The sequence below is a fragment of the Acomys russatus genome, chromosome 25 (assembly GCF_903995435.1).
Source record: "Acomys russatus chromosome 25, mAcoRus1.1, whole genome shotgun sequence".
Taxonomy (NCBI): domain Eukaryota; kingdom Metazoa; phylum Chordata; class Mammalia; order Rodentia; family Muridae; genus Acomys; species Acomys russatus.
In genome coordinates this window covers 36,094,745-36,119,279 of record NC_067161.1, presented here as the reverse complement: position 1 = coordinate 36,119,279, position 24,535 = coordinate 36,094,745, and the positions used below count along the sequence as shown (strand labels likewise).

Here is a 24,535-nt window from a genome sequence, read left to right as displayed (position 1 = left end):
TCTGTACATTCCAGCTCCCTAGACCCTGAGCATGCTTTCATCCTCCTTCCCTAGCGACAGCTTCATGCAGGCGATCGCCTCTTATTTCCTTTGGAGAGGATCTTCTGTCACAACCTCTGGTTAAGTCTTGCTCCACCAGTGAACACTGCACTTGGAAGGCAGTGAGCCCTACCTGTTCCCTCTACACAAATGCTTCCTTACTCCTTCATTTTCACCACTTCCTCCTATGTTTCCTTTCCTTTCTTGTCCTCTGTCTCTTCTTCTTTCTTTCTTTCTTTTCTCTTTCTCTTCCTCTCTCTTTTCCCCCGCTACAAAGATGTTTTTTTCTTGAGCATTGTTTCTTTCCATTTTCATATATATGTGTGGTGTGCATACTTTCCCATGTGTAGGCCTGCCTGCAGTGTACATGTGTGCTTGTACATGTGAAGGCCTGGGGTTGAGGTCAGAAATCATCCTCCATACCTCTTCCCCCTTACTCATTGAGGCAAGGTCTCTCAATCAAATCTGGAGCCTGCTGATTCATTAGCCATCTCACTGTGAGGATCCCATCTCCATCTCCCAAGGCTGGAAGTACTGGAACGACATGCATAACTGGTATTTATGCAGATTCTGAGAATCTTGGCTGCACTTTGACTCCTGAGCCATCTCTCTAGCCCATTGGTGGTCTTTCTAAGAACGTTTCTTTCTGCCTCCACAGTTCATTAATACTCTCTCTCTCTCTCTCTCTCTCTCTCTCTCCTCTTCTCTCCCTTATTTGTTCCCCTTTAGGATTAAAGATTGCCATATTAAGGGAGTGAGGGTAGGTTAGGGATAAATTATTGGGCTTTACACATTTATTAAGACTTTCTTTTCCACCACACACTCTTTGCTGTGGATATTTTTTGAGTGCATATTCATACAAAATAATGGGTTTCATTACGACACTATGCCCCTTTCACCATGGCCCCTAGAGCCATTGTATAATGCTAACGTATTTATGTGCATATGTGTGAGTTGCATGCACAAGCCTGTGGTATGGATGTTTATGAACATTTATGTGCATATGCTTATTCATGTGGAGGCAAGAGGTCAACATATGTGTGTATACACACACACACACACACACACATGTGCAGGGTTCTGAGCCTAGAATACACTGACTTGGCTACAAGCCCCAGGGACACTTCTGTCTCTACTTTCCCTGCTCTGGGATTACCGGTGTGCACCACCATGCCTGGCTTTTCACATGGGTAGTAGGGATCTGAATGCAGGACTTCATACTTGTGAGCAAGCAAGAAATTGAAGCATTTCTTCAGCCCCTGTAATACTAATTTCTTCCCAGCTTACAAGCCATTCTATACTCTGCATTATCTATGTATCTTTAATACCCAATAAAGTATCTGACACGGTAGGGAAAATGTTTTATGTGTCCTGGGCAGCTAATCAATGCTGTGTGCTTGCTATCTGTCACAGCGAAAGACAGGGGTGGAGACAGCCACTGAGCTAGGTGGGGCACAGGCTTGCATCCCCAGGAACTTGACCACTTAACGCTGCTGTGAGTGTGTGGCTGCTTATAAAGAGCTGTTGTCCCCTCCCTCCTCTCTGTCCTCTTGATTGTGATAGAAGGATGGAGGGTGTCGGTACAGGACCAGCATGCCTTGGGGACAGAGAGCAGAATGGCTAGAAATGGATCAACCTCTTTTATGACAAGTCTCTCTCCCTTCCTCCCTCTTCCAGGCGTGTCGTGAGCTTCTTCCTTATTGTCACCCAGCTGGGTTTCTGCTGTGTCTACATTGTGTTTCTGGCGGACAATTTAAAACAGGTACGCTAGACAAGGTGGGTGGGAAGACGCAAAAGGAAGCCTCTCTACCACTTGTGTGCCTGCTACATTGCTTCATCTAAGTCCTCAAAAACTTGTCATGGGTAGAGAAAGCCATGCTATGAGGTAGCTTGGCCTGCCCTGCCCTCCATGTATCTACAGATTTCTCTCTCTCTGTGTGTGTGTGTGTGTGTGTGTGTGTGTGTGTGTGTGTGTGTACGTACATGCCATCTTAGAAGCCTATACTTTTTCTCTTAAAAAGTTAATTATCTCAGATGTTTTATTATAACAATGGAGGGTTGACTATCATAGTTGATTCAGTTTGAAGCATTCCATCATGAAGAATGATCATAATATGATATATGTTCTATTTGCAGAATATTTTCTGAATGTGTTTACTATTTCTTCTTCTCCTTCTCCTCCTCTTCTTCCTCCTCCTCTGCCTCCTTCTTCTTGGGCTAGGGTTTCTTGTATGCCTGGCTGGCCTCAAACTTATTATATAGCGGAAGATGACCTTGAATTCCTGATCCCCCTGCCCTTACCCACCAAGTGTTGGTATTTCTGGTATGTGCCACCATGTCTGGTTTATTCAATAGTAGAAATCAAATCTAGAGAGAGAGCGAGAGAGAGAGAGAGAGAGAGAGAGAGAGAGAGAGAGAGATTGCTTAATCTCATTTTTGTTGCTGTGACAGAATGCCCTGACAAAAGGAACTTAAGAGAGAATGGGTGAATTTTAGCTGACAACTCCAGGTTACAGTGTATCAATGTGGGGAAGTCAAGTGGTAGCAAGAACCCAAAGCAGTTAGCCACATCACATCCACAGTCAAGAGCAGGGAGAAGTGAGTACTGAATGCTTACCCCTTAGCATGGATACCATGTTTCCCCATGGTAATACAGTCTAGGACACAGTTCTAGGGAATCATGCTGCCCACAGTGGGTTGGGTCAGCCCACATGACCTAACAATCAAGACAATGCCCCATAGACATGCCCCAGGCCAACTTGATCTAGACAATTCTTCACTGAGACTCTTCCTAGGTAATTCTAGATTATATCAGGTTGACAACTAAAACTAACCGCCATTGCAGTCTTGTTTACAACATGTTTGGGGCTCATTAAGCAGGGCTCAAGGATACCCAGTGTTCTTCTGTAAGTATTCCAATCTACACAAAAGGAAAGTAGCCCTGGCATTCTAAATGCTGGTACTAATCCAGTCAAGAAAGAATAACTGGGGCTGGAGAGATGGCTTAATGGTTAAGAACAATTGTTGTTCTTGCTGAGGACCTGGATTCTATTCCCAGCGCCCATACGACGTTCACAACTATCTGTTAATTCCAGACTTGGGGGAGGCTCCACTGCCCTCTTCTGACCTTAGTAGGCTTCAGACATGCACATGGTACACAACCATACATGTAGGCAAGACAGTCATACACACACAATTAATAAAGTAAGTAATCTAACATCTTTGTTTTTAAAAAGAGAGAGGGCGAGTCTCTAGGTCAATTACAGAGCAATAACTGGTGGGATTTAGGGGTTACAAGTGAAAGAAAGAGACTCTGGGAAATTTTTTAGGCAGAAAAAAAGTGTACTGGAAGGATCTAAGCTGATTTATAAAATGGATGAGAAAGTTAAAAGGTGGGTCTCAGAAAAGACCAGAGCAGTGGTGTGTGTGTGTGTGTGTGTGTGTGTGTGTGTGTGTGTGTGTGTGTGTGTGACAGAATGAGTGGTTCATCCTTTGGGACCACATTGTCAGGGTCCACTTTCACCTTTTTTAGTTGGTGGCACTTTGTGACACTTGGCTTGAGGTTTCCATCTGTCTTAACGAGGGCGAGTCTGACTCACAGTCCAGCCCTCCAGCTCTGTAATTTTAAGTTTTCCCGAGACTGCATTCAGCAGCAAAAGAGAATTCACTACAAATAATCAACACTAGGAGAACGGATACAGGGGAGCCAAGGCAGCAAACTCCACTCTAAATACAGTTATGTCATTAACTTCATTGTTTTGGAGGCCTCCTCAGAGGCCGCCTGGGGAAGAGGATTTAGAATAAGACACTTCATGGGCTGGAGAGATGACACTTACAGCCAAGCCTGATGACCCGAGTTTGAACTCCAGGCTTGAAAGGAGAGAACCGACTCCTGTAAGTTGTCCTCTGACTTTCACATGTGCACAATGTCGAACACACATGCGCGCACAAGCACGTAAACAAATGTAAATGTTTTCAAAAAATTATAACCAAAAAGAAGTTCTCAAGTGCCCCATACTTGCTCAAGATCCCTCGACTATTTGTAAGAGAGTCTGGTTCTGGGGACCATGTGCTCAGATTTTTTTTTTTCCTCCTCTTGTTTTCTCATTCCTTCCTCAGGTAGTAGAAGCCGTTAATGGCACAACTATCAGTTGCCACAACAATGAGACGGGAGTTCTGACACCCACCATGGACTCAAGACTCTACATGCTCACCTTCCTGCCTGTTCTGGGCCTTCTGGTCTTCATCCGGAACCTCCGTGTCCTCACTATCTTCTCCCTGTTGGCCAACATCAGCATGCTGGTCAGCCTGGTCATCATCGCCCAGTACATCATCCAGGTTGGTGCACACCACTCACTGACTCCCCGGGAGACAGGGCCCTGAGTCTACAATAAACATCAGGGGCCGAGTCCTAAGATGAGCATGTTCCTTACCCTTCAGACTTGGACCTGTCTTGATGTAATGTTCTGTCTTTGTACTGTTTCATCTCCCCACCCCCCACCCCCCACCCTGAGACTGGGTTTCTCTGTGTAGCCTTGGCTGTCCTGGACTCACTTTGTAGACCAGGCTGGCCTCGAACTCACAGCGATCCACCAGCCTCTGCCTCTTGGGTACTAGGATTAAAGGCATGCACCACCACGCCCAGCTTTTTTTTTTTTTTTAACAGTTACATTGGCACTGCCTTTTTTTAAAAAAATAGTTTTATTTAAATTTAATTTATGTGGATTGGTGTGAAGGTGTCAGATCGTAGAGTTACAGGCAGTTGTGAGATGTCATGGAGGTGCTGGGAATTGAACCCAGGACCTTGGGAAGAGCAGACAGTGCTCTTTTAACCACTGAGCCAACTTTCCAGCCCTGTACTGTCTCATCTTTTGAGCTATCTCATTCCTACAGCTTTTTAAACTACATCTCAGAAAGAGAAGAGTAGCCGTCCACATTTGACTAACCACGATGGGCTCCCTAGAATACTCTATAAGCACATGGTAATAACTTTTAATACTCATGCCCACTGTCCACTCATAGGCGTTCATGGGTGCCACTGGGTGGCACTAGTCTGTGCTACCACCATGTATACATGATACATATAATGTTCTTTTAGAGACTTCTGGTAAACCTGCTTCCTTCCTGAGAAACTGATCTTCGGTGCTTTGATAATGCCTGCATGTTCCTGCCCTCTAGCTCTTTGGTACTGTGCAATATTAAAGTCAGTATTTATGTTTTACCTCATTCTAAAGGCTTGCTGAGCTCTTTGGCATTCCGTTTTTCTCAAGTCCAGCTCTCCTCTTAAAGTCCCTTTTGCTTAGAGGAGCTCAAACATGCCACAGAATGACAATCTCACATCTTTCTCTCCTGTAGGGAATTCCAGAGCCCAGCCACTTGCCACTGGTCGGAAGCTGGAAGACCTACCCTCTCTTCTTTGGAACAGCCATTTTTTCATTCGAAAGCATTGGCGTGGTAAGGTTCAAATGAAGGTGGCCTTTTCCTGGCCCTGTGAACCAGTCTCTGGGAAGGAACTATGAGCTCGGACTTTCTGTGTGCTCTTGGCCGTTGGGTTAGGCCTGTGGAAATTACACATGGGATAAAGCAACCTCTGGTCCCATTTGGATCAGTTGTCACCAGCAGATGAAAAGAAGGTTACAGCAGAGAGGCAATCAGGAGATTATTTTTGTCTCAATGAGTCTATTCAATGTTTATATTTCCAGCAATATGAGTTTCCTAATCTTTTTAAAACTCAAGACTAGTGGTTTATACATAATTCAAATGAAAAGACTTCATAAGAGATATAGGTGGGGGCTTTTGAGAGGGGGGATTTGTTTGGTTGGTTGGTTTGGGCTTTTTGGTTGGTTGGATTTTGTTTGTTTGGTTGGTTTCTGTTTGTTTTTTAGAGTGGAGGTGTACATGTGAAGGTCAGGAGTCAGTGCTCTCCTTCACTGTCCTGAGGTAGTCTCTCTTACTGTTTTGGCTGCTCTTAGGCTAGCTGGCCCATGAGCTTTCTGTCTCTGCTCCTAGCTCTGCCTCCCACCTCTCCATAGGCATGCCAGGATTACAGACGTGTGCCTCCACACCCAGATATCTCTGGGCAAGTGCTTTCCCCACCGAGCCGTCTGGTTGGCCTTCCTTTGTGCTGTTTATTTGCATTTGTCTGTCTTCTTTGGTGAAGTATGCATTAGTTTTGTTGTTTCTTTTTGGTTTTTTGAGATGGGGTCTTGATATATTTTCCTGACTGGTCTTGTGCTTATGGCAATTTGCCTCTACCTCCCAAAGCTGGGTGCCACCATGCCACAAATCTTTTTTTTTTTTTTTTTGGAGACAGGGTTTCTCTGTGTAGCCTTTGCTGTCCTGAACTCGCTTTGTAGACCAGGTTGGCCTCGAACTCACAGAGATCTTCCTGCCTCTGCTTCCCTGAGGGCTGAGATTACAGGTGTGCACCACCATTCCTGGCCCACAAATAAATCTTTTATACCTACTTCTTTATCTGAGTTCGTCAGCCTCTAGCCCGTCTCCTTTTAATTATCTGCAGGCCAGAAAGCATGACTTTTGTCTTCCTATGCTTCCATGTATTTCTTCTGACTTCCATGTGTTTCTCAATGAGAGACAGACAGGAGTATTAGCAGGCAGGGCTGTAAAGCTAGATGGCTCAGTGGTTAAGAGCACTATCTGCTCTTCGAGAGGTCCTGAGTTCAATTCCCAGCCCCCATCTATACTGGACTCTGATGCCATCTTCTGGCCTGCAGGGGTACATACAGATAGAGCACTCATACGTGTAAAATAAATAAGTAAATCACTTTTAAAAACAAAAGAGAGAGAGAAATGAAACATTAGCCACTCCCCTCAGGTTAGGTTTTGTAGTGTACAACCTGTGCAGCCTCACAGGGCCAATCTTCAAAAGTGTCACACCCTCACTGGCCAAGGGCACTGCGTCCTGATTTTGCGTAAGGCACCTTAAGCTGTGAGGTCAATCCTTTCTCCCTCTCCCTCTTGAGATCCACCAGGGTCCACTTTCCTAGTTGCTCTCAGCTACTTCGGGTGGCTGCAGAATTGCTGTGTCACTAGTTCACCAGGGTGTGGCTCTGTGGCTGGGACTTGCCTTTGGGGACATGAGCTGAAAGAAACAGAAAAAGAGGACAGTGAGGTTCCTGTCACACTCTGAGGCCGACACCTGTTCCTCTTCACATCCCCCACTGGATCACTCCTGAATTTGGTCCTCTCTTAAGTTTAAACTCATAGAGTCAGGAAGAAAAACACCCTGAAACCCAACATTATGACATTTATCCCCATGCTTTAAAAAAAAAGAAAAAAATGGAAACTTTACACAAAAATCAAGCCAAGATTCAGCAAGATGGCTCAGCAGGTGAAGGTGCTTTCTTCCGAGCCTGATGACCTACGCTCAGTCTCTGGGACCCACATAGTCCTGCGAGTTTGTCCTCTGATTTCTGTACATACATTAAACAAACAAACAAATATATAAATAAAAATTTTTAATTATTTTTTTAACAAATCAAATCAAAGTGGATCAAAGACATTAATGGGCCAGGTGGCGGCGGCAGCAGTGGCCGCAGCGCAGGTCTTTAATCCCAGGAGAGGTAAGCAGATCTCTGTGAGTTCGAGGCCAGCCTGGTCGACAGAGTGAGTTCCAGGACAGCCAAGGCTACACAGAGAAACCCTGTCTTGAAAAACCAAAAACAGAAACAAACAAACAGAATAAAAAACAAAAAACCCAAAAAGATATTAATAGAAGACTTGAAATTCTCAAACTTCTAGAAGAGAGTGTTGGAGGGGGTTGCAGGTCGAACACAGTGGTGGGTCCGGAGAATGATTTCCTGGATAGGACTCCAAGGGCACAGAGAACAAAAGCAAACTGATGAAACGGAGCTATGTCTAACTAAGGAACATCTGGACCGGCAAAAAGAAAAGCGAAGGAGAGGCAGCTGTTGGAACAGGAGGCACGTGATCACCCAGCAGAGGGCTGACACCCAGGGCATATACGGGCAAACAAACAGCAAAGTAATCCAGCTGCAAAGTGGAGGAGTTGTAACTCCAGCTGCAGGAGATCCAACGGCCTCTTCCGGCCTCCACGGGCACAGCAACATGCGTTAGGAGCTCCTTCTTAAAATATATTTATTTGCTTTCTCTCGGGCCTTTGGTGCCGGCAAGATGGGCAAGTGTCGTGGTCTCCTCCGTACTGCCAGGAAGTTCCGCAGTCACTGACGTGACCGGAAGTGGCATGGTAAACAATACGAGAAAGCCCCCAAGGCCTATCCTTTTGGAGGTGCCTCTCACGCAAAGGGCATTGTGCTGGAAAAAGTAGGGTTTGAAGCCAGCCAGCCACATTCTGCTCTCCGGAAGCTGCAGCTCATCAGGAACGACAAGAACACAGCGTTCGTTCTTGAACTTCACTGAGGAAGACGATGAAGTTCTGGTTGCTGGATTTGGTTGAAAAGGTCATGGTGTAGGTGACATTCCTGGAGTCTGCTTTAAGGATGTTAAAGCAGCCTCTTCTGGCCCTGCACAAAGGCAAGAAGGAAAGACCAAGGTCATAAATTTTGACAACGGAAACACACAGTAATAAACTTTCATATTCTGAAGAAATATTTATTTTTATTCTATGTGTATGAGATTTTTGCCTGCATGTGTACAGGTACACTGCATGTGTGTCTGATGCCCACAGAAGCCAGAAGAAGGTGTTGGATGACGTGGAGCCGGAGTTACAGGTGGTTGTGAGCTGTCTGATGTGGGTGCAGGGAACTGAATTAGGGTCCCCTATAAGAACAACCAGTGAGGCCGGGTGTGGTGGCACACACCTTTAATCCCAGCACTCGGGAGGCAGAGGCAGGCGGATCGCTGTGAGTTCGAGGCCAGCCTGGTCTACAAAGTGAGTCCAGGATAGCCAAGGCTACACAGAGAAATTCTATCTTGAAAATCAAAAACAAACAAACAAAAAACCCAAACAACATCCAGTGATCTTAACTGCTGAACTATCTCTCCAGCCCCAGAATCTCCTTTTCTTTTCTTTTTTTCTTTTTCTTTATTTCTTTCTTTTCTTCAAGACAAGGGTTCTCTGTGTATCCATGGCTGTTCTGAACTCGCTTTGTAGACCAGGCTGGCCTTGAACTCACAGTGATCAGCCTGCCTCTGCCTCCTGAGTGCTAGGGATTAAAGGCATGCGCCAGCACGTCCAGTCGAATTTTCTTCTTTCTAAAGGCTGAATAATATTCCAGTGTATGGCTGTGCCACATTTTGTTTACTCATTTTCTGATGATGAAAGCTTGTCTGCCTCCCACCTTTTGATCCTGAGTAATAGTGACATGAGCAAGAGAGCACAAATGTCTTTCCATGTTCCTTTTGATCCATTTGGGCACATGTCAGAGGCAGCAAGGCGTTCTCTTCTTTGTACTCCTGGCTGTTACTGTTACTGCTGTTGCTCTTGTTCTCCTCCTCCTTACAGTGTGATGCTCCTACATGTCCTGGCTGTTACTGTTACTGCTGTTGCTCTTGTTCTCCTCCTCCTTACAGTGTGATGCTCCTACAGGTCCTCCCTCTGGAAAACAAGATGAAGGATGCCCGCCGCTTCCCAGCCATCCTGTCTCTGGGGATGTCCATCATCACCGCCCTGTACATTGCCATCGGGGCGCTGGGCTACCTGCGGTTTGGAGATGACATCAAAGCCAGCATCACTCTTAACCTGCCCAACTGCTGGTAACTTTGAGCCTCTTGGGTGGTAGGGATTGAGATATATGTAGAAACCTGTAGCTCTCTTCCTCTCCCAGTCAGAGTAGGGAGACCTAGATTTAAAGATGCTCCTACTGGGGAAGGTGGAGCTGCCACCCGAACCTTCAGCTGCAGAGATCCTGTCCACAGCTACCCCCGGGGTTGAGTCAGGTCTTGGTATCTTAGTGCAAAGGGGACATAAGTAACTAAGAGGAAAGCACAGAAGCAAGAGTCCTTGGTCACCTAAGGGAGAAGACAAGAGTGCTGGAGGGATGAAAGACTGTGGGTTGGAACTTTCTGGTTCCTCTTTCCAGACTCATGACTAAGTCTCTGCTGCCACTGGGGCACCCCCAAGCCAGGGAAGCTAGTGTTGAAGAAATGAAATAGGGCAACGCGATGGCTCAGTGGGTAAAAGAATTTGACCTACAAGCACGAGGACCTTGAGTCTGATCCCAACACCCCCACACAAAGCCAGGCATGTCACACGTGCCTGTAATCCTAACACTGAGAAGATAGAAAAGGGAGGAACCCTGAGGTTCACTGCCCAGCCAGTCAGGCTGAATTAGTGAGCTCCAGGGTCAGTGAGAGGCCTTGTCTCAAAACACGTGCAGAGTAACTGAGGAAGATGCCTGACATAAACCTCTGGCCTCTACATGCATATGATTTACACATGTACACAAGTACGTGCACACACACACACACACACACACACACACACACACACACACACACACACAAAGTTCAGCTCCCTTGAAGCCTCACTCTTTCTCTGGGCCCTAAGCTTCAAGCTGGCCAATGACCCGGTTTCTTCTTTCATCACCCCCACCCCCACCCCCCACATACAGTCTTTCTTTCTCAGTTATCAGGGACTTGGCAGTTCTCCAAAGCAAGCAGAGCCATTGTTGAGGGCTCCTGATATACTGAGAACTCGGGGGTCACGGATGATTCCTAAGGACTCTAGTCACACAGGATTTTAGACTCAGGTCGAGGGTTCCTGGAAGAAGTTGTGGCCTCAGCACCTGTCCTCTGGCCGGCTCTGAGAAGCTCCGGGCTGCGAAGGCGACATGCGCATGCGCACATGCTCGAGATTGCCTGCCTCTCACCTACAAGGCCCTTTCCCTCCGCTGTCATCCGATCCCTGATGCTTCTCTGTTCCCTCCACACTCTGGTGAGACTCCTCTGCACTCAGAGAAGGTCCCACACCTTCATTTTCAGACAAGGAAACAAAGTCAGAGGCTGATGTCCCCAGGAAGCCTGTGGAGAATGTGGCTGTATATCTTGCAGGCTGTACCAGTCAGTCAAGCTGCTGTACGTTGTCGGCATCCTGTGCACCTACGCCCTGCAGTTCTACGTCCCAGCGGAAATCATCATCCCCCTTGTGGTCTCCCAGGTGTCAAAGCGCTGGGCACTGCCCGTGGACCTGTCCATCCGTCTCGCCATGGTCTGCCTCACATGTAAGTAGAACAGAATCGTCAGAGTCCGGGAACCTTAGAGAGAGAGAGAGAGAGAGAGAGAGAGAGAGAGAGTGTGTTTTCATCCATGTAGAGGCCAGAGGACAACTTAGGTAACATTCCTCAGGCACCACCACCTTTTGTTTTGTTTTGTTTTTTAATGTGTTCTCTCATTGGCCTGGAACTCACCGGTTACGCTAGGCTACCTAGCCAGCAAGCTCCAGAGACCAGCCTGCGTCCGTCTCCCCAATCCTGGAGTGTACACCATGCCTAGTTCTTTTTAGAGTTTGTTCAATGAATCAGAGTCGGGTCTTTGTGCTTGCAAGGTAGACACTTGACTGAGCCGCTCCACAACCTCCATTTAAACCATGCTTTGTTTTGGTTTGGTTTGGTTTTGGTTTTTTGAGACAGGGTTTCTCTTGTAGTCCTGGCTGTCCTAGACTCGCTTTGTAGACCAGGCTGGCCTTGAACACACAGCGGTCCACCTGCCTCTGCCTCTGCCTCCCGAGTGCTGGGATTAAAGGCCTGCGCCACCACACCATTTTTACATGTTCCCTAATTAGTATTGTGTACTGATGCCCAGCCAAAGGACGGACTCTTCCAGATCCAGTGTATTACATAATAATCATACCTTACTGTACAGGACGCTGGCTGTGGTCAACTCATCCTAGGCTGTGCTTCATGGCATTTTATTCAGTCCCCGTGAGAATGCTTGTGAAGCAGGATTCTGCCAAATAACTGGCCAGTGAGTGTCGGCAGCTGGGATGTGGCTCAGCTGCCCGAGTGTTTGCCCAGCATGCATGAAGCCCCAGGCTAGCAACTCAGTATGTGCTGGTGCAGACTTGTGATCCCAGCATGCAGGAGGACCACAAGTGCAGAGTCGCCCTTGGTGACACAGCAAGTTTGGAGCTAGCCTGAGCTACATGCGATACTTTATCAGTCGTAGTGCAGCAGCAGTGGTAGTAGTGGTAGCAGTAATAGTGATTAAGGGCTGGAGAGATGGCTCAGCTGGTAAGGACACTTTCTGCCAAGCCTGACAACCCGAGTTCAGTCCCCAGAACCCACATGATAGGAGGAAGGCATCCATTGCTAAAAAGTGTGCCCTGAGACACACACTCCACACACATACATTCAATAAATAAGTGCAATTAAACTTAAAAAAAAATAATGATAATGAACAAAAACTAAGCAGGATTCAAAGCTGAGCCATCAAAGCCCAGAGCTAGCACCTTTCACCTCCAGGGCTGACCTTGAAGGTGAGGGGTCAGGAGAGCGCTCAGGCAACAGGTGCTGTCTGTCCCTCCTGATTTTGTATACATTGAGGCCAACGTTTAAAACCAGTCCCACTGCCGTGCTTGTGCAGGCAATCCTAAGTAAATTCAGAAGGTCATTCTTGTTTTGCTTTGTTTTTGTTTTTCAAGACAGGGTTTCTCTGTGTAGCCTTGGCTGTCCTGGACTCACTTTGTAGACCAGGCTGGTCTCAAACTCACAGCGATCCGCCTGTTTCTGTCTCCCGGGTGCTAGGACTAAAGGCGTGCGCCACCGTGCCCTGATCAGAAGGTCATTTTTAAAAAGACATGAAAATTGGGAGGGAAGTTGTTGAAAAGAAGAGATCCATGACAAGTGGGAGGGAGGACAAGAGAGGGTAGTGGCGGGGGGTGTATATGAGCAGTGGAGGGGGTGTAGGTGAGCAGTGGAGGGGGTGTATGTGAGCAGTGGAGGAGGGTATATGTGAGCAGTGGAGGGAGGTGGTATGTGAGCAGTGAGGGGTGTATGTGAGCAGTGAGGGGGTGTATGTGAGCAGTGGAGGAGGGTATATGTGAGCAGTGGAGGGAGGTGTATGTGAGCAGTGGAGGGAGGTGTATGTGAGCAGTGAGGGGGTGTATGTGAGCAGTGAGGGGGTGTATGTGAGCAGTGGAGGGGGGTGTATGTGAGCAGTGGAGGGGGTGTATGTGAGCAGTGAGGGGGTGTATGTGAGCAGCAGTGAGGGGGTGTATGTGAGCAGTGGAGGCGGGGTGTATGTGAGCAGTGGAGGTGGTGTATGTGAGCAGTGGAGGGGGGTGTATGTGAGCAGTGGGGGGTGTATGTGAGCAGGGGGGTGTATGTGAGCAGTGAGGGGGTGTATGTGAGCAGTGGAGGGGGTGTATGTGAGCAGTGGAGGGGGGTGTATGTGAGCAGTGAGGGGGTGTATGTGAGCAGTGGAGGGGGGTATGTGAGCAGTGAGGGGGTGTATGTGAGCAGTGAGGGGGTGTATGTGAGCAGTGGAGGGGGTGTATGTGAGCAGTGAGGGGGTGTATGTGAGCAGGGGGGGGTGTATGTGAGCAGTGGGGGGGTGTATGTGAGCAGTGGGGGGTGTATGTGAGCAGTGAGGGGTGTATGTGAGCAGTGAGAGGGTGTATGTGAGCAGTGGGGGGGGTATGTGAGCAGTGGGGGGGTGTAGTGAGCAGTGAGGGGGTGTATGTGAGCAGTGAGGGGGTGTATGTGAGCAGTGGGGGTGTATGTGAGCAGTGGGGGGTGTATTGAGCAGTGGGGGGGGTGTATGTGAGCAGTGGGGTGTGGTGAGCAGTGAGGGGGGTGTATGTGAGCAGTGGGGGGGTGTATGTGAGCAGTGGGGGGGTGTATGTGAGCAGTGGGGGGGGGTATGTGAGCAGTGGGGGGGTGTATGTGAGCAGTGAGGGGGTGTATGTGAGCAGTGAGGGGGTGTATGTGAGCAGTGGGGGGGTGTATGTGAGCAGTGAGGGGGTGTATGTGAGCAGTGGGGGGGTGTATGTGAGCAGTGGGGTGTATGTGAGCAGTGAGGGGGTGTATGTGAGCAGTGAGGGGGTGTATGTGAGCAGTGAGGGGGGTGTATGTGAGCAGTGGAGGGGGGTGTATGTGAGCAGTGGAGGGGTGTATGTGAGCAGTGGAGGGGTGTATGTGAGCAGTGAGGGGGTGTATGTGAGCAGTGAGGGGGTGTATGTGAGCAGTGGAGGCGGGGTGTATGTGAGCAGTGGGGGGGTATGTGAGCAGTGGAGGCGGGGTGTATGTGAGCAGTGGAGGGGGTGTATGTGAGCAGTGAGGGGGTGTATGTGAGCAGTGAGGGGGTGTATGTGAGCAGTGAGGGGGTGTATGTGAGCAGTGGGGGGGGTATGTGAGCAGTGGGGGGGGTGTATGTGAGCAGTGGAGGGGGTGTGTATGTGAGCAGTGGAGGGGGGTGTATGTGAGCAGTGGAGGCGGGGTGTATGTGAGCAGTGGAGGCGGGGTGTATGTGAGCAGTGGAGGGGGTGTATGTGAGCAGTGAGGGGGTGTATGTGAGCAGTGGAGGGGGTGTATGTGAGCAGTGAGGGGTGTATGTGAGCAGTGGAGGGAGGTGTATGTGAGCAGTGGAGGGAGGTGTATGTGAGCAGTGGGGGGTGTATGTGAGCAGTGAGGGGGTGTATGTGAGCAGTGAGGGGTGTATGTGAGCAGTGAGGGGGTGTATGTGAGCAGTGAGGGGTGTTGTATGTGAGCAGTGAGGGGGGTGTATGTGAGCAGTGAGGGGGTGTATGTGAGCAGTGGGGGGGTGTATGTGAGCAGTGGAGGGGGTGTATAGTGAGCAGTGGAGGGGGTGTATGTGAGCAGTGAGGGGTGTATGTGAGCAGTGGGGGGGTGTATGTGAGCAGTGGAGGGGGTGTATGTGAGCAGTTGAGGGGGTGTATGTGAGCAGTGGGGGTGTGTGTGAGCAGTGGGGGGTGTATGTGAGCAGTGGAGGCGGGGTGTATGTGAGCAGTGGGGGGGTGTATGTGAGCAGTGAGGGTGTGTGTGTGTGAGCAGTGAGGGGGTGTATGTGAGCAGTGGAGGCGGGGTGTATGTGAGCAGTGGAGGGGGTGTATGTGAGCAGTGGGGGTGGGGGGGTGTATGTGAGCAGTGAGGGGTGTGTGTGAGCAGTGAGGGGGTGTATGTGAGCAGTGGAGGGGGGTATGTGAGCAGTGGAGGCGGGTGTATGTGAGCAGTGGGGGGGTGTATGTGAGCAGTGGGGGGAGTAGAGTGGGGGTGTATGTGAGCAGTGGGGTGGGAGTGAGGTGGGGGGTGTATGTGAGCAGTGAGGGGGATGTGAGTGGAGGAGTGGGGGTGAGGGAGGGGGTGTATGTGAGCAGTGGGGGGTGTATGTGTGAGCAGTGGAGGGGTGTATGTGAGCAGTGGAGGCGGGGTGTGTGTGAGCAGTGGGGGGGTGTATGTGAGCAGTGGAGGGGGGTGTATGTGAGCAGTGGGGGGGTGTATGTGAGCAGTGGGGGGGGTGTATGTGAGCAGTGGGGGGGTGTATGTGAGCAGTGGGGGGTGTATGTGAGCAGTGGGGGGGGGTATGTGAGCAGTGGAGGGGGTGTATGTGAGCAGTGAGGGGGTGTGTGTGAGCAGTGGAGCGGGGTGTATGTGAGCAGTGAGGGGGTGTATGTGAGCAGTGGAGGCGGGGTGTATGTGAGCAGTGAGGGGGTGTGTGTGAGCAGTGGAGGCGGGGTGTATGTGAGCAGTGAGGGGGTGTATGTGAGCAGTGGGGGGTGTATGTGAGCAGTGAGGGGGTGTTGTGAGCAGTGGAGGCGGGGTGTATGTGAGCAGTGAGGGGGTGTATGTGAGCAGTGGAGGCGGGGTGTATGTGAGCAGTGAGGGGGGTGTATGTGAGCAGTGGAGGCGGGGTGTATGTGAGCAGTGAGGGGGTTTATGGAGCAGTGGAGGCGGGGTGTATGTGAGCAGTGAGGGGGTGTGTGTGAGCAGTGGAGGGGGTGTATGTGAGCAGTGAGGGGGTGTATGTGAGCAGTGGGGGGTGTATGTGAGCAGTGAGGGGGTGTATGTGAGCAGTGAGGGGGTGTATGTGAGCAGTGGGGGTGTATGTGAGCAGTGAGGGGGTGTATGTGAGCAGTGGGGGGTGTATGTGAGCAGTGGGGGGGTGTAGTGAGCAGTGGGGGGGGTGTAGTATGTGAGCAGTGGGGGTGTATGTGAGCAGTGAGGGGGTGTATGTGAGCAGTGAGGGGGTGTAGTGAGCAGTGGGGGGTGTAGGTGAGCAGTGGAGGGGGTGTATGTGAGCAGTGAGGCGGGGTGTGTGTGAGCAGTGGGGGGTGTAGTGAGCATGGAGGGGGGTGTATGTGAGCAGTGGGGGGGTATGTGAGCAGTGGGGGGGTGTATGTGAGCAGTGGGGGGTGTATGTGAGCAGTGAGGGGGTGTATGTGAGCAGTGGGGGGGTGTATGTGAGCAGTGGAGGCGGGGTGTGTGTGAGCAGTGGGGGGTGTAGGTGAGCAGTGGAGGGGGGTGTATGTGAGCAGTGGGGGGTGTATGTGAGCAGTGGGGGGGTGTATGTGAGCAGTGGGGGGGTGTATGTGAGCAGTGGGGGGGTGTATGTGAGCAGTGGGGGTGTATGTGAGCAGTGGGGTGTGTAGTGAGCAGTGAGGGGTGTATGTGAGCAGTGGGGGGTGTATGTGAGCAGTGGGGGGTGTATGTGAGCAGTGAGGGGGGGGGGTGTATGTGAGCAGTGAGGGGGGTGTAGTGTAGCAGTGGGGGGTGTATGTGAGCAGTGAGGGGTGTATGTGAGCAGTGGGGGGGTGTATGTGAGCAGTGGGGGGGTGGGGGGTGTATGTGAGCAGTGAGGGGTGTATGTGAGCTAGTGGGGGGGGTGTATGTGAGCAGTGGGGGGTGTATGTGAGCAGTGGGGGGTGTATGTGAGCAGTGGGGGGTGTATGTGAGCAGTGGAGGCGGGGTGTGTGTGAGCAGTGGGGGGGGTAGGTGAGCAGTGGAGGGGGGTGTATGTGAGCAGGGGGGGGGTGTATGTGAGCAGTGGGGGGGGTGTATGTGAGCAGGTGGGGGGGTGTATGTGAGCAGTGAAGGGGGGTGTATGTGAGCAGTGGGGGGGGTGTATGTGAGCAGTGGGGGGGTGTATGTGAGCAGTGGGGGGGGTGTAGGTGAGCAGGGGGGGGGTGTATGTGAGCAGTGGGGGGGTGTATGTTAGCATGAGAGGGGTGTATGTGAGCAGTGGGGGGGTGTATGTGAGCAGTGGGGGGTGTATGTGAGCAGTGGGGGGGTGTATGTGAGCAGTGGGGGGGGGTTGTATGTGAGCAGGTGGGGGGGGTGTAATGTGAGCAGGTGGGGTGTATGTAGCAGTGGAGGCGGGGTGTGTGTGAGCAGTGGGGGGTGTAGGTGAGCAGTGGAGGGGGGTGTATGTGAGCAGTGGGGGTGTATGGAGCAGTGGGGGGGTGTATGTGAGCAGTGGGGGGTGTATGTGAGCATGGGGGGGGGTGTGTGTGAGCAGTGGGGGGGTGTATGTGAGCAGTGGGGGGTGTGTGTGAGCAGTGAGGGGGTGTGTGTGAGCAGTGGGGGGGTGTGTGTGAGCAGTGAGGGGGTGTGTGTGAGCAGTGGGCGGGGTGTGTGTGAACACAACATATAATATCTGCTCACAGCAAATTGTCAAGGGATAAAAAATGAAAATAAGCACAAAAACCATTGATGGGAGAACATTCAGAACATACATACATGTATGAAATAATAATAACAAGCTGGATGTGGTGGCGCACACCTTTAATCCCAGCACTCGGGAGGCAGAGGCAGGTGGATCGCTGTGAGTTCGAGGCCAGCCTGGTCTACAAAGCGAGTCCAGGAAAGCCAAGGCTACACAGAGAAACCCTGTCTTGAAAAAACAAACAAAATAAGAAAAGAAAGAACAAAATGTCAGTTGAAGCTACTAATATTTGAACAGTGGACAAGTAAAAAGCATGACCTAAACCTGCTTTGCTGACCAAATATGGCATTCTGGAAACACAGCTCCCTCATTTGCAAGGCCAGTCCTGGCAGGAACCCACTACCATTGGAATCAAGGAGCTGTCTGAAACTGACCCACCTCTCGTTTCCTTTGGTTTGGGGAGATGGTGGATTCTGCTAGGACCCCATGCTCGTGCGGCAAGCCTGCTCCTTTCATTTCCTGGCTGTACAGAGCCATCACCTCGGCTCTCCTGAATGCAGTTCACAAATGACCATTGTGTTTTTTCTTGATGATCATCTCTCCATCTTCAGAACTCCTAACACTGAACCTAAGTGGGCAGAGAACCCATATACACACAACCCAATAATACAAACACATAGTGTTGTGAGACCAGAGATGACCACTCAGGCAGTTTATAGCCAATTGAAAAATCTTTATTCCAGCCGGCTGGGATTATACTCAGATATTTGGGGGCACAAATGTAGCCCCTGAGCATTTAGAGGAAGAGGCTTTTCAAAGGCAAAAGTCGCAGTCTGATGTCTCGCTCTGCAACTGAAAGGGGGGCACTGCGCAAGCAGGCGGCTTAACAACAGAAGCTAAGATAAATCAGCTGGGGTGTCTTGGCCTCAGGTTCCTAAAATAGAGCTGGGTGGTTTTCCATGGAATTCTCCAGCAAAGAGGTCAAATTCCCAGTTAAAACCTGAAATGGCCTCAGCAAGAATACAAGATGGAGGAGGCTCTGCCCTGTCACACCAGATCGCAACGACAGGAATGAGACGCATCAGCCGCTAATGTGTCATCCCTGAGGTGAGAACAGGTGCACTGCGAACTCTCCACTTCCTTCCTTCTTTTTAACATTTTTACATTTATTTATTGTTCATATACGCATGTTGACACATGTATACAGAGCAGAGGACAACTTGCCGGGTTCAGTTCTCTTCTTTTACCATGTGAGTCTGGGGATCACAATCAGGCCATCAGGCCATCAGAGTTAGCAGCAGGTGCCTTTTCTCACTGAGCCATCTCCCATTTGTTTTGTTGTTGTTGTTTTTTAGTTTGCCGTCTTGTTTTGTTTTTATGGAGGTCTCAGTATGTATCCCTAGCTAGCCTAGAACTTACTATGTAGTTCAGGCTGGCCTGGTATTCACAGATTCACCAGCCTCTGCCTCCCAAGTTCTGGCACTAAAGGCATGCATGCACCATGCCCTGCCTTTCTCTCTTTATTTCCTTTTTTATACAGTCTCATAAAGCACAGGTTGACCTCAAACTAAACTATGTAGCCAAGGAAAACCTTAAGTCCCTCTAGCTTTTGCCTCCAAAGTGCTGGGGTTATAGGCATTTGTCACCATGCCCAGTTTGCATGGTGCTGGGGATAGGACCAGGGCGTCATGCATGCTGGACATGTGTTCTACAAACTGAGCTACATAGCCAGCCCTTAATTTCTATTTGCAGAACTGAATTTCTGAGAGAGGTTTGGTTTTCTTTTTATATTTTTGGTTGTGAGCCTAGCCTCTAACGACTGAGCCATCTCTCCAGCCCCTTGGTTTCTTTTTAAAAGTTGACTTCCATAGCAACCTTTAAAGGCACCTTCTAAACCTGGGGTTCTCCATCTTTCCCCCTTCGTCTCCCATAGGCATGCTGGCCATCCTCATCCCTCGCCTGGACCTGGTCCTCTCCCTGGTGGGTTCCGTGAGCAGCAGCGCGCTGGCCCTCATTATCCCGCCCCTGCTGGAGGTGACCACCTACTACGGGGAGGGCCTGAACCCCCTGACCATCACCAAGGATGCCCTCATCAGCATCCTGGGCTTTGCGGGCTTCGTGGTGGGGACCTACCAAGCTCTGGATGAGCTGATCGAATCCGGGAACTCTCTCCTCCTGTCTAACTCCACTATGTTTACTCAGTGACACAGCCTTTTCTCACCCACGGTGACTTACGTTGTCTTTATATTGTTTCACTTCGCCTTTTCTCTGGCCCAAGACATGAAAAAACAGGACTCACCAGACACATTAAAAAAAAAAAAAAGTTAGCTGGGCCACAGGCAGATCTCAGTGAGTTTAAAACAGCCTGGTCTACAAAGCAAGTCCAGGACAGCCAAGGCTACACAGAGAAACCCTGTCTCGGAAAACAAAACAAAAAACGTTGGCCACTCTCTAGTTTTCCACCTAGTTCAGAGCTCTCCTGTGGAAGCCACCCTCACCATCTGCTAATTTCATACCTTTAGTGGAGCTATGCAAAGCGAAGCCACTAGATGGCAGCAAGCACCAACTTTGGGCGGAAGGTCTATGCCAACTCATGCTTTGGTGAATAGGTCATACCTTTTTCCTAACCGTGATTTGGAACACATGTGGTGCTCACCTCAGTATCAAGATGCAGGGGCAAGGTGACTCACAATGCTCAGGTAAAAAGGCACTGACTGTGTTATAGAGGAAGACATTGAACTTTCTAAACCACTAAGCGTTAGCCCAACTCAGAAATCCAGGAATGAACAAGAAAAAAGCAGGGTCAAGCCAACGAGCCATGGGCAGGAGCCAGCAGTCACGAACGTCATTCCAGTGGGTTCTTACTGCTGAATTCTTGCAGTGAGCATCCTCCCTTACCTACTGGGCACAAAGCAGAATAGGTAGTTTGGGTAAAAGTATTATTTTAAAAAGTGACAATGTAACATTCAGCTTCATCTACCAAATAGAGGAGTCCCTCCTTGAGTCTTGACCTTGTAACTTGCTGTGACCAACAGTAAAAATGATACAAATGGAAATTTGGTGGTGGCGGCTTGTACTCTGAAACGACCATCTTTTTCTGCTTTGAGGAACTGATTTTTTTTTAAGAGAGAGAGAGAACATGCATGTGTACATGTGAGTGTGATGCCTATGGGAGCTAGAAGAGGATCTTAGATCCCCTGAACTGGAGTTACAGGTAGTTGTAAAACATTTAAGTCTTCTGGAAGAGTAGCAAGCACACTTAACCACTGAGGGATTGCCCCAGCCCCTTTTCCACTTTATGGGTCCCAGAACACCAAGTGAAAAGGAGTATGTGCCATCACACCCAGTCTCCTGGAAGATAAGGAACCACATAGAATAGAAGTGACTCATCCCAATTGGACGCCATACCAAGCCCAGCCAGCCTGTCTGTGTGTAGACACATGTGTGAGACCATTTTGGACAATGACCACACAGTAAAGTTGACCAGATCGTTAAGGACTGTGCACACGAGAGCCATGGATGCAGCCTCATGCCCGCTGGCATGTGCTTGGGGTACCTGAGACTCTGAGTCTCATCCCCAGCACTGTGTGTGTGTGTGTGTGTGTGTGTGTGTGTGTGTGTGTGTGTGTGTGAGATGGGGCCAAATGATCGAAGAGAGTGAGTGCCGATGGGCCACAGAGCATGAGGACACACACACACACGTGGTCTTTATTCCTATGATGTGTGGGCTTTCATACAGCAAAAGGTTTTATTAATGAGTGGGGAAAGACTCTCGGGCACCATTTTAGTTACTTGTCTCATGGCTGTGACCAAACTCCTCACAGAAGCAACCTAAAGCGGGGAGGGTCTGCGTTGTCTCACAGTTAGAGGCTACCGTCTATGTTGATGGAGAAGACTCGGCGCTGAGGCAGCCAGTCACATGACAGCCACTGGCAAGACTCAGAACCACAAATGCTTGTTCAGTTCCCTTGCTCTTTTCATTCCGTCCGGGACCCCAGCCCATTGGCATGGTGCCATCCACTTCAATTAGCCTGGTCTAGAAATCAGTTCTACTTCAGTCTGGCTGACAGTTAATTGTGTACTGGCAAAGAGGGGCGGTGTTCAGCCTAGCAAAGGACACCTTGATCACACCCGCTCCTGTGTCCTTTCACCCGTCAGTCTCTGTGTGGCATGTGGAGGGGACATGGGTGGGGACCATTGGGATCTTCTCAAATCCCAAGGCCTGGCCTGTTTCTTCTGTGTGTTAATTTCTACCCATTAAGCATCCATAAGGTATTTCTGCATTCCTATGCAGGCGGGGCTAGGGTTGGCTGTCCGCATGGAAACCCTAAGCCCTGCAGAGTCCCTGCTGGGGGATGGGACTCCAAGCTGGGCAAGGGCCAGCAGTCCACCTTTCCAGAGTTGGGACATCATTCCCACCCTCAATGCTCTGTTTCGTCGTCAGATCTAAAAGGAGCCCCAGAAACATAGTCTCCCCCCCCGACCCCCGGCCTCGACAGACAAGTCCCTATTGTATAAGACAAGAAGGTTAATCTTGTTTTTAAGATTTATTATGCCAGGTGGTGGTGGCGCATGCCTTTAATCCCAGTACTCAGGAGGAAGAGGCAGGTGGATCTCTGTGAGTTCGAAGCCAGCCTGGTATACAATGCAAGTCCAGGACAGCCAAGGCTACACAGAGAAACCCTGTCTCAAAAAACCAAAAAAAGTTTTCTTTTTATTTGTGTGTGTGTGTGTGTGTGTGTGTGTGTGTGTGTGTGTGTGTGTGTGCATCTGTGTGCATGTGTCCTCAAAGATCTCCTGGAACTGGAGATACAGGTGGCTGTACATGGACTTAGGTGCTCTGTAAGAGCAGCAAGCATTATTAATCACTGCGTCCTAATCTTATTGTAGAGATATAAATGGCTCTAGCTAAATCTCTGTGTGTAGAATAAGAAACAGTGATGCAAGGGGCCAGTGGAAGCCAGGGCTCACCAGCAATTATCCACATCACTTAAACTACGGGCGAGCATATCTGAGTGACAGCTCTATTTTCAAGTTGTTAGTATTGTCTGTTTGTTCAGCCATACACATGCACGCACACATGACTTTTCCCCAGCTCCACTAAAGAACTCTTCCTCCTCCTTCTCCTCTTCCTCTTCCTCCTCTGAGGCAAGGCTTCCTTGAATGCCGCATCTTCCTTCTTCCCTTTCCTAGGATTACAAGTGTGTGCCACCACACCCAACTCAACTCCTCCTTCTTGACTTTTGGGGCTTGTGGTCAAACCAGGGAGTGCAGAAAATCATGAGTAATAGCCTTGAAGACACGCCCACGGGGCGAAGTGTGTTTCCAGTGAGGGCTGACTGAGAAGCAAAGCTCCAGCTTCTATATGGGCTGCACCCGTCCTATGGGCTGGGATATGAACTGAATAAAAAAGAAGAAACAAGCTAAGTGTGGGCACTCTTCTCTCTCTGCTTCCTGACTGCTGCTGCCACGTAATCAGATGCCTCACTAGGCTGTCCCTACCGTGATGAACTGTGCCCCCAGGTTGTGAACCAGAGCAAACCCTTCCTGCCTGCCTTGAGTGGCTTCTGTCAGGCATTTGTCACAGCAGTGAGAACAGTTCCTGAGGTGTGTATATATATCGCCATTTTCAGATGAGGAACCAGGCTCAGGAAGATTAGTCAGCTGAAGACCAATGTCATGACAAGTGGTTTGGGAAGCCAGGCATTTAGCATTGCTGCTCTCTGCTGCTCTGCAAGGCCTGAAAGGGTTTTGAAATTGGAAGGTCAAAGGGAAAGGTAGAAAAAAATATTTCTAGATAATTACATTGTTTTTATATTTATTTATTGTGTATATGTGTAATGGTGTGTGTGTGGGAGAGAGAGAGAGAAAGAGAGGGGGTAGAAGGAGAGGATAATTTTTTTTTTCTGAGATAGGGTTTCTCTGTGTAGCCTTGGCTATCCTGGACTCACTTTGTAGATCAGACTGGCCTTGAACCCACAGAGATACCCCCTTGCCTCTGAGAGAGGACAAATTTGAACATCTGTTTTCTCCTTCCTCCATGAGAGTCACCAGGCTTGAGGGCAAATATTTTTACCTACTGATCTATTTCACTAGCCCTAAAAAAAAAAAAAAGTTCTTTTTTGAAGACAGGGTCTTGCTTATAGCACTGGCTAGTCTGGAACTTCCTGTGTAGACTCATAGAGCTCTGGTTACCTCTGTTGCCATTCCCCAACCCTATGCACTGCCATGCCCATCCATCCTAAAAGAAGTTTCTGGAAGAGTTCTGGAGACTTCACAGCCCCATGAGTGCACACTGAATGATGTGCTTGGTTACAGTGGCCCCAGCAGTGATGACGGTAAATTCTCTCATCTATATGCTATTACCAAAAGCCGAATTATCACATGGTGTTGGTGGCTGTCGGGGGGGGACTCATGCCTGGACTCAGACACTCGGGAGAAGACTGTTGACTCTGGGTGTGATGTCTTCCTCATCAGAGTTTTGTTTTCCTGTAACCCAAGCATGGTATCTGTGACCTGGGACTCTGTCCTTCTGTCTTCTTAGCTTAATGTTTGCTGTGTCCTCTCACAGCCTGCAGAAGGCCAGACTCCTTAACATGACCACAGGAAAGAAGATCCCTTATCACCCCTGGTGGGACTGTCAACTGGTGCTGCCACTGCAGAAATGGGAGGGTTTAGTTCCTCAAAACAGAAGCAGTAGAACTACCATGTGACCCTGCCAAACGATTCTTTTTTGCAATATAGTATCTGTATTAATAATTCCTTGAGAATTTCACACATGCATACAAAGAATATATTTTGATCATATTCTCTTTTCCACCCATGACTCAGTTAGGGTTTCTATTGCTGCACGGAGACACCATGACAAAAAAAAAAAAAAAAGCAAGTTGGAGAGGAAAGGGTTTATTTGGCTTTTTACTTCCACATCATCGTAGTC

The 24,535-nt window shown here is 49.4% G+C and overlaps 1 protein-coding gene and 1 pseudogene across 1 annotated transcript in view; both read left to right on the top strand.

Annotated features, from left to right (window-relative positions):
• Positions 1-20,126, top strand: part of Slc36a2 (solute carrier family 36 member 2) — a 30,110-nt gene extending 9,984 nt beyond the window's left edge. The window contains exons 5-10 of the mRNA XM_051168169.1: positions 1,717-1,801; positions 4,159-4,377; positions 5,395-5,493; positions 9,569-9,735; positions 11,032-11,201; positions 19,532-20,126. Coding sequence (XP_051024126.1) covers positions 1,717-1,801; positions 4,159-4,377; positions 5,395-5,493; positions 9,569-9,735; positions 11,032-11,201; positions 19,532-19,803 — 1,012 coding nt within the window. The 3' untranslated portion in view covers positions 19,804-20,126. The remainder of the gene's footprint in view (positions 1-1,716; positions 1,802-4,158; positions 4,378-5,394; positions 5,494-9,568; positions 9,736-11,031; positions 11,202-19,531) is intronic.
• Positions 8,194-8,579, top strand: LOC127208670 (40S ribosomal protein S23-like; annotated as a pseudogene).
• Positions 20,127-24,535: the final 4,409 nt, after the last annotated feature.